This window comes from Aspergillus oryzae, chromosome 3, assembly GCF_000184455.2.
Source record: "Aspergillus oryzae RIB40 DNA, chromosome 3".
Taxonomy (NCBI): Eukaryota; Fungi; Ascomycota; class Eurotiomycetes; order Eurotiales; family Aspergillaceae; genus Aspergillus; species Aspergillus oryzae.
The window spans coordinates 200420-217095 of NC_036437.1; the positions used below are offsets into that span (position 1 = coordinate 200420).

General features: G+C 49.2%; 7 protein-coding genes across 7 annotated transcripts; 5 read left to right on the top strand and 2 right to left on the bottom strand.

Annotated features, from left to right (window-relative positions):
* Window positions 1-8: 8 nt before the first annotated feature.
* Window positions 9-1989, bottom strand: AO090023000075 (sugar porter family MFS transporter; the record flags this gene model as incomplete). The annotated part of the gene is made up of 7 exons (XM_023235409.1): window positions 9-441; window positions 502-896; window positions 1013-1307; window positions 1359-1500; window positions 1562-1642; window positions 1705-1773; window positions 1827-1989. The coding sequence occupies 7 exons, from the start codon at window positions 1987-1989 to the stop codon at window positions 9-11; spliced, it is 1578 nt and encodes a 525-aa protein (XP_023090432.1).
* A 694-nt stretch (window positions 1990-2683) lies between these two features.
* Window positions 2684-4459, top strand: AO090023000076 (putative beta-galactosidase; the record flags this gene model as incomplete). Its single annotated transcript, XM_001820612.1, has 2 exons — window positions 2684-2999; window positions 3096-4459. The coding sequence occupies 2 exons, from the start codon at window positions 2684-2686 to the stop codon at window positions 4457-4459; spliced, it is 1680 nt and encodes a 559-aa protein (XP_001820664.1).
* Window positions 4460-5520: 1061 nt separating this feature from the next.
* AO090023000077 (GNAT family N-acetyltransferase) lies at window positions 5521-6072 on the top strand (the record flags this gene model as incomplete). The annotated part of the gene is made up of 1 exon (XM_023235410.1): window positions 5521-6072. One exon carries the CDS (start codon window positions 5521-5523, stop codon window positions 6070-6072), a length of 552 nt encoding a protein of 183 aa, XP_023090433.1.
* A 714-nt stretch (window positions 6073-6786) lies between these two features.
* On the top strand, window positions 6787-7559 carry AO090023000078 (uncharacterized protein; the record flags this gene model as incomplete). Its single annotated transcript, XM_001820614.3, has 2 exons — window positions 6787-7066; window positions 7162-7559. 2 exons carry the CDS (start codon window positions 6787-6789, stop codon window positions 7557-7559), a joined length of 678 nt encoding a protein of 225 aa, XP_001820666.3.
* An 877-nt stretch (window positions 7560-8436) lies between these two features.
* AO090023000079 (uncharacterized protein) lies at window positions 8437-8845 on the top strand (the record flags this gene model as incomplete). Its single annotated transcript, XM_001820615.1, has 2 exons — window positions 8437-8557; window positions 8619-8845. 2 exons carry the CDS (start codon window positions 8437-8439, stop codon window positions 8843-8845), a joined length of 348 nt encoding a protein of 115 aa, XP_001820667.1.
* Window positions 8846-9360: 515 nt separating this feature from the next.
* AO090023000080 (uncharacterized protein) lies at window positions 9361-11141 on the top strand (the record flags this gene model as incomplete). The annotated part of the gene is made up of 4 exons (XM_023235411.1): window positions 9361-9657; window positions 9719-9849; window positions 9906-10116; window positions 10170-11141. 4 exons carry the CDS (start codon window positions 9361-9363, stop codon window positions 11139-11141), a joined length of 1611 nt encoding a protein of 536 aa, XP_023090434.1.
* Window positions 11142-13627: 2486 nt separating this feature from the next.
* AO090023000081 (uncharacterized protein) lies at window positions 13628-15089 on the bottom strand (the record flags this gene model as incomplete). The annotated part of the gene is made up of 5 exons (XM_001820617.1): window positions 13628-13959; window positions 14024-14463; window positions 14522-14645; window positions 14697-14826; window positions 14907-15089. The coding sequence occupies 5 exons, from the start codon at window positions 15087-15089 to the stop codon at window positions 13628-13630; spliced, it is 1209 nt and encodes a 402-aa protein (XP_001820669.1).
* Between the last annotated feature and the right edge of the window lie 1587 nt (window positions 15090-16676).

Below are 16676 nucleotides of genomic sequence, written 5' to 3' on the forward strand. Positions count from 1 at the left end.
ATTATCTCTTACGCGCTAATTTTCTCGGTATTCGCGGCTCTTTGATGTGTCACCCCCTCCACTGACCTTCCAACGTTCGCATCGTCACCATCAAATAATGCTGCAATTTCCTCCAAGGTCGGACCTTTTGTCTCGACAAAAAGGAACCAAATACAAAGACACTCAACGACAAGAATGGCGATATAAACAAAATAAAATTTCCATTGCAATCTTTCCAAACCAATCGGGTTCACGTATTGATTGAAGACCGATGCCGCTGATGTGCAAGCGAACGCAACAGCCATTCCCTTCGCTCGGATTTGAAATGGAAGGATCTCCGCGCAGTAAGCCACGGTGAGTCCGGGCCACGCGAAGCCTGCCACACCGTAAAAGAGAAATATCATTGCAATCACCGCGCTTCCTGCTCCGGTGTCTCCTGTATTCGCATAAACAGCGGAACATCTGCGCCATTTGTCAGAAAACGTCCAATCTCTATAGATAACGAGTGGCAGATGGGTGTACCCTGTCCAAATACTGAAGCTTACCAGCATTCCTACGGCTGCGATCATAAAGAGCATCCGCCGGCCCAGAACGTCGACGAGGAAGGAGGAGAATCCGATAGCCACAAGGAAGGACCAAAGTTGCAAGCCTCCGTTAATCACCGCCTGATCATGCGACGACTCGATACCCACTGAGTTCAGGATCGAGTGCAGGTAATATGATACCAGGCCATTTCCCGAACATTGAGAAAAGAAGGAAACCAACACAATCAGGAGGAGACGTTTACGATTTCCCGGAGTTTTTATAAGGGTCTGCCAGCCGTTCCGGGAGTTTTCCTCTTCCAGTCGCAAGGTTTCCTGAATCTCATAGAACTCAAATGCACAGAGTTGATCCGTTTGGTCCCCATTGCCATGATACTGTCAATTTGACCGGTTAAAAAATTGAGATCCAAAAATTTTTTTTCCTCATAGGACTAAAGAGCCTCGTCGCCCAAGAGTCAACTAACAAAGGAACACAAGAGATGACGACGTACCTTTACCAAGATGTTGAAGGCTTCATCTGGCCTGTTTTTGGCGCATAGCCAGCGAGGACTTTCCGGGAGGAACCAGATTCCTACAAATTGAATAGCAGGCATAGCTGCTTGCATCCCAACCGGTATCCTCCAAGATGCTTCCGAATTATATTTAATGGTCCCAAAAACAGTCCAAGCCGCGACAATTGATCCAATATACCACAGAGTGTTGTACATAGTTGTCAATGTTCCGCGGTGCTGAGGATGTGCCAGCTCTGTGATGAGCAACGGGGCCGACCCCTGACTGATGTTGGAACTGTGTTGACTTGGTCATTGATGGAACTTATAGGGGTTGAGGTAAACGTACCCAAGACCGACCAGGAATCTTCCAGCGATGAACATTCCACTGTTCACAGGTGGGACAACCTGTATTATTGTGCCAATGAAGATCACGACAAGGCCCACTGCTACACCGATCCTGCGTCCCAACAGGTCGGCCACATAAGAGGCTGTTTGTCCCGAAGTCAGTATCGTCACCGTGTGAGAGGATAAGGCACCCAAGTGACATACCGAAGAAAAGAGCGCAGACCCCACCAATATTCTGGATCGCCGTGAATAACCCAAGCGTTGACCCTGTGGGATTATCAAAATCTATTCAAGCCGCGAGTGATTAGTTGGAATCTTGTATTGTACAGGCTAGAATATCTACTCACAGGTTTGCCACGGAGACATTGTTTGCAAACCGTTTAAAAGCGAGCCATCATATCCATTGATAGTCGAGCCTATGGACAAAAGGTCAGTTCATACTTTTCATGCTTAGCCAGTGACCACTTACCAAGAAACAAAAGAGGCATCATTGCATAGAGCTTTCTCAGACCATGGAGTTTCCACCACGTGACCCTTGATATTTCATAGGCAGGGGGGGCATGTGAAGATGCTATCTCCGCATGTTCAATCGAGACATCGGCCTCCTGGTCAAGGTTTTTGACAGAACCCATAGTAGCACGATACGAAGACCAACGTCAATGTCGTAGGAAGCGTATATTGATAAGTCTGCCAGTACAGCGAAAGGCCATGGAAGGCAGGAGTATGCTTCTTTATACATTTTACCAATGGCACCTTGAGACGTCTAAACGAGATCTGGGGTTACAAGCATTCTAGTGGCTTTGACGATTCCATTCCGGACCTTGATTTCCTTTGATACATCCATGACACCATCCGGGCAATCGCCGCATAGAGACATTTTTGCGGAGAAGCGCCGGCTTATCAGCCAACAAGATTCATTCATTGCCGTCCGCACTAAATCAGAGTTGCTTTAGGATACACGGTTGAAGCTTGCGTGTCCATTCAAAGGCCGCGCACTAGGCTCGGCTTGGATCCACCTTAGCGGACCAAAAGACCATGCATTGCATCCCCGCATCAAGTCATCTGGAGATCGGCTTTCCCGCGATATGGCCAGCGATACCTTCAGTTTCCATTCCGTTATGCTTCAGGCGGGTTGCGACCAGGCTATAGCCCGGGATATAGACCAATCAACGGCTCTCAATCCCGAACTTCTTACCAGGCATTCCTCCGGCGGGATGGCGAGTACCATCTCCAGCCCTTATAAAGGGCATCGAGGTCAGCTCCATTGGCTTCATAATTACCACCATCTTCTTATTCACCTCCCTGCAACAGCTCAACTATTGCATCATGTCATTGCCGAACACTATATACCCTCATCTGCGTCCAACAGACAACGGGAAGCAGCTAATAGTCAATGGCAGACCTTTCCTTTCTCTCGCTGGAGAACTCCAAAACTCCTCCATGACCTCGGCAAAGTATATGGATACAGTCTGGCAGAAGCTCGCCGACACTCATATCAATACCGTCCTCGGTTGTATCACCTGGGAAATGATCGAGCCGACGGAAGGGCAGTTTACTTTTACCGAGCTCGACAGGGTTATCTTGGGTGCGAGAAAGCATGGGTTACGGCTCGTGCTACTGTGGTTTGGTTCATTCAAAAACGGTACGCCTCAGTCCTTCAGCCCTTCTAGTACTCTTTTGTTTATAATCTAGTACTCATCGAGAGTGTGGAACGTAGGTATATCGACATACGCACCAGCCTGGGTTAAGACCAATCCTAAGCGGTTTCCTCGCGCCAAATTGAGGAAGGCTGGTGGTGTTCTTCAGACTGCCGATGTGCTATCAATCTTTCACGATGAAGCGCCGAAAAGTGATGCAAATGCATTTTCCCATCTCATGCGTCATTTACGGGAGTTTGATGGCAGCCACTCTACTGTCATCATGGTGCAAGTCGAGAACGAGACAGGCTTGCTCGGTGATTCGCGAGATGGGTCATCGACCGCCGAAGAACGTTTCTCTCAGCCTGTGCCGGAAGACCTGCTCACCTTTCTCGCCCGTGATTGGGACAGCCTTCACCCCGACCTCAGAAGCAATTTGGTCCACTTCAAGGCTCAGTCCCAACCACACGGGTCATGGGTAGACGCATTTGGTCGAGGGCCACACACGGACGAACTCTTCATGGCTTACCACTACGCACACTACCTGAATCAGGTCGCTACGGCGGGAAAGAAAGAATACCCTATTCCACTCTACACAAATGTGTGGCAGAACTATGTGGGAGAGGACGGGGATAATGATTTCCCTATTGTTGCAGGGGGCGGTGGTTTGCCTGGTGACTATCCATCCGGTGGCGGTACCATTAATGTTCTTGACATTTGGCAGCAGTTCGCCCCGGCACTGGACTTCATCGCTCCCGATGTTTATCTAAACGATTATGCTCAGTCTTGTCGCAAGTACCGTCATCGTAACCAACCACTGTTCATTCCGGAGCAACGACGTGATGAGTACGGGGTACGACGGATCTGGACTGCGTACGGATCATACCAAGCAATCGGGGTGTCACCTTTTGGCATCGATACGCTTGAGCCATCCACCAATCCATTCACTAAACACTATGCATTGCTGGACTCCGTCTCGCAAATTGTGCTTGACGCACAGCGTCGACCGGGCTCGTCGGTCGGCTTCTTTTTCGATGAGCTTGCGGAGAATGGTTCCGATCCGTCGAAGCCAGTTGTTCGGCACTACGCGGGGCTCGAGATCACTATTGAACGCTGCTTTGTCTTTGGCAAACCCGGTCCGGGCTCTGGCATGGTGATCCACCTTGGTGGGGTCAAGTTCCTGTTAATCGGCTGGGGATTCCAGGTTCGTGCGACCTCATTGTCCCCGACAGCAACATTCACCGGTATTCTACGGTTTGAAGAAAAGTTTGTCGTCAATCGAGATACGGGCGAACTCAAGACGCTGAGAGTGCTCAATGGCGATGAGACGCGCAGCGGGATTTTTGCCATGATGCCAAACGAGGACCCAGATTATGGAGGGTTTCCTATTTGCGTGACGATCCCGGCCCGTACTATGATCGCTGAGGTAGAATTCTACTCGATTGATGATGAGACCGCTGTGTAGTGGCTGGGTGGAGAAACCCTCGATATTGATAGTGGGTGTTAGAAGTGCCAGTACCGGGAAATATATGTGTGTGTGATATGCCAATATAACTGATATTATTCATATAATAGAGATAGATTTCCCCTGGACACTTAATATTCTAGCTCCGTAGAGAAAATTCCGTCACCTCAGGCCTCCAAAAATATCATCTCAGTTCTACCCACCGCTCCGATGCTAGCCTGTGCCCCGTTACCTTATGGGTGAGGCATGGGACAGCATGTCGCTGCCTACCATTGCCGTCAGAATGACACTTCGTGCGGCATCATCTCCGTTTCTAGATGTGACTATGGTGGGCCAGACATATAACAACGGGTCAATCCCATTCGATGCAGCAGTGAGGTATAGAGCAGTCAGGCTTCCGACAACTGTCGTAGCCGGGAGGGGCTAGACGATAGTGCAAACGTGCTGTGACGCACGGGCTGAGACCAGTCGCTAGTCGCCAGCTGGACCTGTCAATGACTGCAGCAGCGAGGAATTCAACACCGGTGCCGAGCGCCTGTATACTCAGTAGAAGTGTATAATTGATTTGAGCTTGAGAGAGGCGGTCAATGTTCTAGCGTGACTTTAGATATAGAAGTATGAGGCCCTGGACGTTGCACGCTTGCAGGGCAACAGCTAGGACTGAGAACCCACAGCAGATATACCTAGTGTCGCATTTATCACTTGCACTGCAGATTGACCTGGCACTTGTTTGATGAGCCTCCACGAGGCTATGTTAGCCAGCTGTGCCGCAGTACGAGGCTTCTGGTACCCATTGTCCTTCTTGGGGGGGCAGACGACTGAGTGCCAGCTTGCGTTCGTCCTTGTTGGGTTGCGTCGCATGAGTAATCTCAGGAAGATCTGAAAAGTACAAGTGATGATGCCATCGATGATGAGAACCCGGGGTTGGTGGGTCTGTTCTCGGCGGGCCAGCCGTGTAGCTGACTGGGCATGCCAAGCACCTTGCACACAAAAAGATTTGGACTTAATACAATCCTCAAAAAACATCAGCAGTCGTATAATTGGCCCAGATCCTGAACACTATGACCACGACCATCTGCCCTGCCACGCCAGATGAGATCCCCGCCATTGTGGATTTCATCATAGCGGCCCGCGCCGACATGTTTTCAATGCTGGATCCATCATTACACCTCCAGAAGGCCCAGCGTGAACTTGCCAGCTTCCAGCAAAGCTACCTGGAACATCCCAACGGAGCTTTCTTCACAGCCCGAGTGGATGGTCGCTTGGTTGCCACTATCGGTTATGTCGCCTACGACCAGCGTTTTCCCCAACTGGACTTCGGCCACGAACGGGTCGTCGAGGTGTTGAGGATGTATGTCCACCCCGACTGGCGCCGAATTGGACTAGCTTCAAAATTGTTCGCGGCTCTCGAGCAGAGAGCACGCCAAGAAGGCATTCGGCGAATGTATCTGCATACCCATCCCTTTTTACCGGGCTCCATCCGCTTTTGGGAGCGGCAAGGGTTCTCCATCGTCCACATCGACGATGATCCTATATGGCGTACGACACATATGAGCCGATTTCTTGCTGCTGATGAACCTCAGCAAACAGATCTGCTATCGACTGCGGCATGAGAATACTGCCACGGGATTGTCTGTTAGGCCGTCTCAAGTTCCACCGCACAGCCCGCTCCAGAGCTGGTTGAAGTGAACCACAGCTACTGGGACGATCAGGTCAGGGTGGCCCCATCGTCTGTGAGGATTGTGGCCTCTCCCAACGGCTAGTATTTTTAAACCCATCGAAAGGGAACGTTCCGTGATGCCTGCCACTTCAATATAGGGTAGCTTGGGTAATTGGTGTCCAAGTGCTAATGATGCCTAATGAGGACCCATCTGCGTAACGATCCCTACCCGTACTATCACCGCTGAGGTAGAAATCCATTCGATTGATGATGCGACTGCTGTGTAGTGTTGGTTCGGAAAAACCCCCCCGCCATATGGACGGCGGGTCATGGACGTTGGAGTACTCAAATATATATACGCGGTGATGACATAACTTATTTTGATAAAATCATAGAGATAAGTGTCGCTCAACAGTAAACAACTCAGTTCCGTAGAACAATTTCCTTTTCAGAAGAGTGAGATGGTGGTCGGCAATTGAAAGGGTTCGCTTATTGAAGAAACTGTTTGTTGTTTACATGGATTCGAATGCGTTTCTCTGCAGTCTTGGCGGCCGGAGGTGATTCGTCCGCCATCGTCATAAACCATCACTTGACTTCCACCCTCGCTCTCTTGGTTCTTTCCTTTTCTTTTCCTCTAATTCAACTGCACAGAACATTTCACCTCACAATGGGTCTCATCAAGGGAGTCCTGAAGCTCACCACCTATGGAGGGCTCGCCTCGGCGGGCGCCTTCTTCTACACCACGCGCAATGACGTCTTCGTGCCCATGTCGCCCACGGATCCCATCTTCCAGTCCGCCGCCTACCGCAAGTTCAATCCCGAACAAAACCCAACCACCCACGACCTCTGCGTGCGCAAAGTACCTCTGTCCGACATTAACCCGACCTTATTAGAGAAGAAGGGCAAGCTGGCCGAAGCCTTCTGTGCTGGAGTCTGGAGCGGCTGGGGTAAGCACGGGACCCTCCACCCCGAATGAACCGCCATACTCAACCACTCGGGCTGGGTCAGAGAGAATCGAAATTAACATGCCGGATTTGATTAGGATATGCCTTCCAACGTGCCTACCTCGCCCGGAAATACCAAGGTCCCGAGACCGCGAACCACCTCTGGGAACGGCCAGAACTGAAGGCCTCCACTTACGATGTCGGCACCCTCATTACCGACCACTTCGAGGTTATTGAGAAGACCCCCGAGCGGATTGTAGTCCGCTGCGGTGACAGCCCCCGTAAACAGGACGTCCGCGAATCAGACGGCCTCTTCGAAATGTCGGCCGTCGTTAAGCCCGAGGAAGGAGTTGCGGAGTTTGCTCTCAAGAGCTGTTTCTACAAAGGAAAAGGGAAGGCTGACAGCCAGCCGATGCCGCCGCATATTCTCTGGCTGCATAAGCAGTATACCAAGTTGTGGGCTGAGACGGCTATCCGCAATGTTCTCCGCCAGTGATGATTTCCGATCAGTGGAGCGTGTTTGTATGTGACCATTGTTCTGCCGTCACTCTGTACATAATACCCGATTGCGTGGATGGAAAGCGAATAATACCTGCCTCTTGAGGGGGCTTCTTTGCATAGTTTCGGAAATAAAGATCTGGGCCCTGTGTCTATTCCTTTTTTCTTTCTCTAATGCTACAGATTGAGCAAAAGCGAACCTAAAACCGCACATCCTCCCCGGTTTTATCCGGCCTCTAGGGCGAAGCAGCCACGTGGTATAGGTCCGACACATCTGCGGGCATTCGTCATTGTTTGTTTCGTCTTTGTTCTTCATGGTGGGGATGTGGTGTCTAACGCAACCGCTCAGTCCCTCTCCAAGAATAGCAGATAACAATGCTTGTGAGTACTCATTCTGGAGAACAACCGAGATGATTTGGTATCAGCAACAGAAGCGTTGGTGAAAAGGACGGGGCATTTGATAAGATGGTGTCATCGGGGCACAGGGCAACAATAAGGTTTAGGGCTGCATATGTCACTAGGCCGTTGCCCTGTGCCCCGACGACACCCCTTAATCAAAGACCCCGGGGAATGGCCTGTGAGCCTATTGTCACTGTCTGCCAAGCAGGGCCGAAACATCACCTGGATGGGTACAAGAACCACACTGGCATTTAAACAAAGGCCCTTTGTTTGTGAGGATTGATCCGAGCGTCTCCCTTCAAGGTGAAGGCACTCACTGATTATCCATGTATCCTCAACAGGGTAAGACTCGAGAGCCTCTTGGTATATAAGCACATTCCCCCACTTGCAACTGTGATGTGAATTTGCAACAGAACTTTGCCTTTGAGGTGACCCTTCAACCTCCACTGAACTACTGTTTTATCTATCTATCGAAAATGATCAAAACCATCTTGTGTGCGCTTGCCATCCTGGCCGCAATTGCACCATTGACTACCGCCGAGAAGATAAAATGTAACAATGCCACGGCGTACTGCGGAGCAACACTCATAAATCGGGGTAAATAACAGCCAGGGAATCCTTTACTTGAACATCATTGAGACTGACATTGATTACACAGGGGGCTATCTGACACAGATTAGCGAGATACTCAAAAACCACGACGAGGACGCTGGTGGCCTGCTTTTACAACACGGTCTCTTCTGGTGCAAGGAAGATGGCAAACTTCATGATGCTTATAAGAAATGCAAACGAAATAAATGCCGTGCCAACCAGCGTTATTACCCGGAGTCGGGCGATGAGTGTAAGGGAGAATGGCGCGGAAGTATACTCCCGGATATGAAATAAATAGGGCATACCCGATTACTCGCGGTGGTTACTTGTTGTCTGCTTTTTCTCAATGCTTGGGTCCTATACATTCGAATCTTGTGTTTAAAGTGAGTTGAAAGAAATATTATGAATTCCCTACAGTATATGTCCAATTATTTGGATATACTTTATTATGACTCCGAAACTCGAGCTACCCGGGGACAGCTAGTAATCCACCGATAGCTACAACATCGATCAACGATCTACAGCTCTAGAGACCACAATATAGCAGATTACAAATCTGTCAACTGCTCAAGATTATCAATCCAAATTCCCCCGCAATTTACAAGAGTCGGTTCACCCCCGCATTTCTGCTTCCTTGCAATGTCCGCGCCGGATAAAGACAAGTCCATGGGTGTTCAGCCAGATGAGATGTGTAAATCTATTACCCCTGGAGATGCTATGAATCGTGAGCCTAGCTCCGGACAGCTTCGCATCGGGATTACATTTCCCTCCAGCCAAAATTCCATTTACTGTTACATAATAAAGGAAGCATGGCTTACTCTATTCTCCAAATTGCACTGGCAACACTGTTAGGTTACTTTGTTCTAGTTGACGCAGCGATAATCCAGCAGACAAGGGCCGAAGCGCACCCGCCCAAGGCGAAAGTCCAGAATGGTACATATGTTGGTGTTCATAATGATCACTATAATATTGACTATTTCCTGGGGATTCCATTTGCTCAGCCGCCGATTGGGATCTTACGCTTGGCACCGCCGGTCTCTCTCAACTCCTCGTTCTCGGGCACACGCAATGCCACGAACCTGCAACCAGTATGTGTCCAGTTTCAGGTATGTTGGTATTATGGGAACGTCTTCCTTGGATTTCTGTGCCATATTATTGTTTTGAAAGCTAACGGCAGAAAATAAACCTCAGACAGCGACAATTGACTGTGCCATATCTGAAGATTGCCTAACTCTTAATGTGTACCGACCATCTAACTGCGGAGATCAGAAGCTACCTGTGCTAGTATGGATATATGGGTTAGTTCTCGCTCTCGCTTCCGGGAAACATCGTCTAACCTCTATCGATACGTCAGAGGAGGTTACACGCAGGGCAGCAATAGTGATCCCAGGTACAACCTAACATTCATTGTGAACAAGTCAGTCAAAATGGGCAAACCGATTATTGCAGTGGCAATCAACTACCGTCTCAATGGATTTGGCTTTCTGGGTGGTCCTGTTATCCAAGAGCAGGGCCTTACCAATCTTGGTCTCCGGGACCAGCGCCTTGCACTTCATTGGATCCAGGTAGGTGTATCCTAGCAGGAAATTAGTATAACGGTCACTTATCTCAAGGGTAGGAAAATACTGCTGGTTTTGGAGGGGACAAATCCAAGGTAACAATATGGGGCCAATCTGCCGGTGCAGGTAGTGCTGGATCGCAGCTACTCGCATACGGTGGACGCAATGACTCGCTATTTCGGGCTGCTATCGCGGACAGTGATGGTCCCCTGGCCTTTAAATCCCCTTCCAATGCTACCCAGCTCCAGACCTGGGAATCGATTCTGAATCTTACCGGTTGCTCAACTGCCTCGGACTCCATGGCCTGTTTACGAGGTGTTAGTTCCGCCAACCTCTCCTACGCAGTCAACGCCTCAAGAGTAACCTTTATGCCTATCACCGACGGGGGTTTTGTGGAAACACATAGCTCCGCACAGTTGCTAAATGGCCAATTTGTTCAAGTGCCACTCTTGACTGGAACCAACACGGATGAAGGCACCAATTTTGTCGGATCTCCATCTCATATTGGCGCCTTGCCAACCATTGCTTATCCAAACGATACATCGTTCCTGGACTATATCGGCCAGTCTATCACAAATACTACAGCTTCGGCAGCGGCACTGGCTGCTCTTTCCGTCCTATACCCTGACATTCCAGCTATTGGCGTCCCACACTCCCACAAGGGTCGTTTAAACTCAACGTTTGGGTCTCAATACGCACGTGTGGCCACTTTTGCTGGAGATTTCATGGCCCACCGTGACCGTCGACTATCCGCTCAGATGTGGTTTAAATATAACGTCCCTGTCTATACCTACCGCTTCAATCAATGGCCCATCGGAGGGCTTCCAGATACAACTGGTACAACTCATTTCACCGAAATACCTCTAGTACAGGATCATGAAGTTCAAGATGGCTACCTTGCACCCTGGTACCCGGCTGGTGGTGAGTTCACCAGTATGGACAGCGACTTCTACGCCCTCGCTCGACTCATGAATAAGGCTCCTATCCCTCCCCTCGTCACATTTTTCCGCTGTTATTTGAAGACTCCCTGAGACTCCTCCATCATGATGGATTAGCTTATGCCTGTTCGGAGATGGTCTACTTTCTTCCCAACTAACACTTTTCGTGCAGGTCGCATGTGGATCGCCTTTGTACATGACCTGGACCCCAACGGACACGGAGTGCGGTAATAATGGGCACTCTATTCCTGAGTAGCCTCTGTATGCGAAAAGCGCAAGTGACGCATCTGAAGGCTATGCGTCTAATCTGCAGTTTCTCTCCACGTTGCCGGGGCTAGCACAAGTTGAGCCAGACACCTGACGTGCTGAGGCAATTAACTATCTAAACCAGAACAGCTACACAACTTTCGGAGTATAACCGTTGCTTATGGACGAATCAGAGGTGGGGCTGGAGAATATCATAAATTAGGTCCATGAGCCATGTGTGGTGTTCACTATATCTGTTAGGTATTTCGAGTCATAACTTGTATATTCAAGGCTCGCTGTCTTGCTATCTACATCAACGCAAGCCATCAACGCCGCGACGCATTTTATAACCTTCAGCCCGATGAGCTAAAACTCGTGCCTATCCAGGACGTACGACTGAAGACATAAGTATCCACTTGGTCCTTAGCTTCTACAGTAAGCTCGTATGATTAGATGGCGAGCCTAATTTTCAGTTACAGAAGAAAGAAGGAAGCACGGGGGATGGTAATAGATGGCGCTATTTAGGAGAGAGAGCGAGATAGTGCCATATTGTCTGTCCAGCATGCTATTACATGTCTTTGGCAGCTTGGTATTATTTCCTGAAGTAATGGGATTCTGCTTGATATAAGTCTCTTCGGTTAGTTCGTTATTCTAGATGTGCTATGTCATACAGTAACCAACTTCGCTGAGACTAGCTGGCATCTTAGAATTATCAACTCCAATGGTCATTCCCATACTACAATACAATTTTATTAATATTTGATAATTAAATCACTGCAGAAGATTTACTTGTGAATGAGGCACTTTCAATCACTGGAAAGCTTTTCCCGCTTTTTTCCTTCTTTATTCTTTCTTCTTTTGTCCCCCTTCTTCTTAGAACTATGGACTAGTCTAATTCAAACGTTAAGACCCCTTCTCAGAATACATGCAAAGAATAATCCGTCAATGGAAATAGTGTCACAAATTCACTAGGTCCCAGAGATTACAATAGAATTGTCATGATCGAGCAGCTATTGGTCCAATACTAACATGGAATACCCCTTTCATTGAGTGAAATCAAACTCAACAATTCACCGACTGCTACTACCCCAGAACAACGATGTCCACAGAATAGACCTCCAGCCCAGGCAGCATTATCTCGATTTGAACATCTTCCTCTATTCACAAGGATGACCCAGGCATAAGACTATCCTTTCCACACAAGGACAAAAGTTATCAATTTCTGACATTGCCCGGGAGACACACCGCTGCTCTATATCATCTCAACCAACATATAGTGGCTGTTACTGATCCATACAAGGCAGGAGCACTGTAGTTTTGAATATAGTCTAATGCGCCTTCGTTTCACAGCAGACATTAACGTGCTTACAGTGCCACTACAAAGTGCACACACCGTGTCAGAAAAACCCTTCCAAACCCTAAACCAGATAAAACCAATCCCAGGAATCAGCCCATCTCCCATACACACCCCGGGACATAGCAAGCAATCCCAATCCCAAAGTACATACATCCACCGTACTAATATCAATAACCACAAACCCAGTAATATCCACCCCCAAACCAGCGGTCTCGACCGTTAAATGCCTAAATATACCTCAAACGCCTCACCTCCCGCTTCAGGCAACCAGAAAATATGACATCTCATCTCCCCACAGCACTGAGCCAATAAACTATAGACCAGCGGTGAGACATCTCCAACCAGAACGAGAGACGGCGATATGACAGTGCAAATCCCTTGTTTCGGATGGGAGCGTGGGTCAACCCCCTTACCATGGTTGGCATGTCCGTGCGTTTGTCAAAGTTGGATGCATATGCGATGTGTCTGCGTTTCTTATGATCGGCTTGCATCGGTAGTTGGTCCGGTTTCTTGGGAAGTGGATTTATCTCATGCGATGTGTGTCGATTAGTTTTATTCAAGGGGGAACTTAATCCTGGGGTTTTCACTTTGGGAAAGTGGGAGAGTGAAACTGTGAAAGTCTTTTTGTTCGTGTTTGAGGGTTGATGTGATGTGTCGATTTTGTTGGTTCGTGTTGAGAATTGCATTGTTGGGGCGAGGGGAAGACATGTAAGGGGGACGGAACGGATGTGTTAGTCATTGATTGAGGTAGGTTATTTTTCGAATTCTTGTTGATGCTGAGGCTTGGTTTGGGGTTGTAGTTGGCGGACAACTTCATTATAACCCTATCGGGCTTTGGAATCTCCAACATCGATGCGACCAGTAAAGTAAAACCACGCTTGAATGGAGGCCTCGGCCTCTGGGCGTCAATGAAAGTATGAACCAAAGTATCAAATATCAACAAGAAAAAATAAACCTAATCGACGTTGATTCCAAACTATAATCGCGAAGCAGCCCGTATCGGTACAGCCTCAATGATACTCTCCATACCAGGACTCCCACTCCAAATGCCGGTTATCTCCAGCCCAGCAGCCCCCAATAGCTCCCTCCATTGACGTTCTGAGCGCTCCATCCCAGACCCAATGCTCATCATCTGGATATCGATCGACGCCTGCAGCAGCGCTGCGCCGGTATCCGGAAGGACAAAGTCCGCAATGAGGATGCGCGAATACTCGGCATTCATGGCCGAGATGGTATTGACCAGAATCTTGTGGCAGATATAATCCGGCCAGTCATGGAAGATGGCACGGAAGTAATAAGCTCTGGCACCTGTTTTACTTCAGGTTAGCTTTGTGACAGATTAGAATCGCTTGGCTCTGGACAAGAAACGGACCTTTTACCGGTTGCGGGTCCAAGAAGCTATACGCCATGGCCTCGACCTGCTCCCCTGCTGGCGCCGAGGCGATCACTTTCGGTAGGTCCTGGAGCACTAACCGGCCGGTCACATCCGGGAACTTCTCCCGGAAGCGAATCAGGTCATGGCCTTGGTTTCCTCCTACGTCGACCAAGAATACAGCGTCGTCGTGCTCCAGGGCTCCGTGCGTCAGTCTCTCAACCGGATACACGTCGAACCACGAAGGTTTGCCCTGTCGTCGACTGGACATGTATGAGTTGAATAGTGCCTGGTGGTGCTTCCGTTGAGCAAGCCATTCGAATTGACTTTGTCCCACGGCCCATCGCATTGGGGATCGGGTGTACTCCTTGGGCATGAGGTAGTGGTGCTCGCGGAAGTACTCTGGAAGCTTAGAGAGGGTCGGAACGGTCAGGTCATATCTACGTGTCCATGTCAGAGTAAAGAGTGGGAGTAGAGGTGATGCTCAGGGTTTATTACATGCATGGAACGCCATCACGTCCAATTGGCTGCGTCATTGCTATTGTTTTGTCTGTAGGGAGGTACACCTCTGGCTCGATGCTGGCACACAGACCCAGCGCTGCCATGACGCGCATTAAGCGGACTATACATATTAGTAACTGGACCCAAAGGCTATTCGGCATGTTCTTCATACTGATTAGCGCCCTCTCGGCGCCGGTATACTCTGATAGTTCTGTAGCTGAAAGCCCGTTGATGGGGTGTTCCAGCAACAAGGGGAAGATGTTAAGGTCGATAACGGTACGAAGAGCTGCATTCTGCGGGGGCTATGAAATGCATCAGCCAATTGACTGAGGGGCTAATTGTGATTTGGGTCGGATTTAATGACAAGAGGATTTAAGCGTACCTGGTAGATCAATCGCAGCACTGTCTCGGTCGGCGTCTCAACCGTGTACTTCAACTGATCAATCAATCCCAGAAAACGGTAATGCGACGTTGCAGAGCGAGAAGAACTGCATTCCTTTAATGCAGCATCCTTGATTTCCTCCACCAGAGACAGTAGGTGCGGCGTCTGCAGTTGCGGCTCCATGTTGGCGCGGTTAAGATTGGAATGCATATACCCACGTCAATGAAAAATGGCCGGAATTTTAAAACGGTCGCGAGATGGGAGTTCATGGATTATATGGATCACGAATCCATGTGCCAAGCCCTGGGAGATTGTGATACGAGGCCACTATAGAACAGCAAGGCAGGGGCGTAGCTGATCAATTTTGCAGGCAATAATTGGCTTCTGCAAACGGTAAGCCTGAGTAAGACGTCCGGCCGCAGTTAGGGCTTGCTCGTATTGGGAGCCTGAAGTTGGTCGAGTCTACTCGACGACTCCAATCTTGTAATAATATAACGCCATGCAGAACTTAAATCCTTATTATCCGATGGTAGTGAAGGAAGCGGGATGTCCGCGAGTCATTTTGATGACAGGCCCACCATGATTCTGTGTCATGCTCTCCTTCGAAGCTTCTACTCCATGGAGCTTTTATTCAACTAAAACTTAGAGCCATGGAGTAATCCACCCTGCACAATACCTGTGGGTAGCATTTGTGACAGAAGCCCTTCCAAACATATCACCCATACCAGTCCCCAAATCAGCTGTTGCGGCGGGTCTGAATAGCACACCCACTGTCTGTATCAGCGGAGTGCTTCTACTCTACCCTATCATCTATCTACGAATTCCTAAAGAGACCGCCATCATGCATTCCTCCCGATATTGATGCCAACTGTCGATCTAGTTTTGGCCACTGAGGAGGATTTGTTGACGCCACCGCCATGGCTTCTGTCTTCCGTGAAACCTTCATTGACCTGGTCTATTCACGTAGGTGACTCTCTGAATGGGCCAATAGTGATCGCGATCAGTATAGCGTCGATCCAGCGACTAGACCATAGGCCATTCGGACAAGTCCGCTGGCCCGGCCATGGAACCACGGCGCGAAGCTCTTGCAGCTGTTGGCACCACCCATGGCGCGCCCTTCTTCAACTCGTATCCACAACCATTCCCCCTCCAACAGGGATGCCAGAACAGTAGAGGTCATGCGTGGTTTGTAGTCGATCGCGGCCCGATTGCACCATCCATCAGTCATGAATCTGATCACGCTCGAAATCCAATCGCGCTCAAGTTGCGAAGCTAAATGCAGTTAAGTCACTGGGCCCGATGATCAGTGGTGTAGACATATCCCGCTCTCGAGACTCTCTTTAGCCTGAGTTGTGCTTGCGTTACGACTGTATGACCTCTTGCATGATGTAGTTTCTCTGTTTGGCTAAATAAGGGGCGGTGCACTGTTCTGGAAAACGACATGGGCATCGCAGGGATTACCACCCTAGCACTTCCACCATTTGATCTTATGCATGATGAGGTACCAGCCCTCAGCTCCGCGGGGCTGCTGGCACGAGCTAACCGATCATGCCCGAGGATATTGATTGACTGGAGAGTCGAACAGGGATCTCGGTGGATAAATTGCGCGACCGAACTTGCATATTGCTTTTTTGGGGCCGTGCCAATGCAACCCTAGCATTGTGGCACACTGCACATGCAGTACTGTGGATATCCATGAGCGGCTGAGCGACGACAGTAAAGGGAAAGAAAAAGAAAAGACAAGAAAAGACAGGAAAGAAAAATATGAAT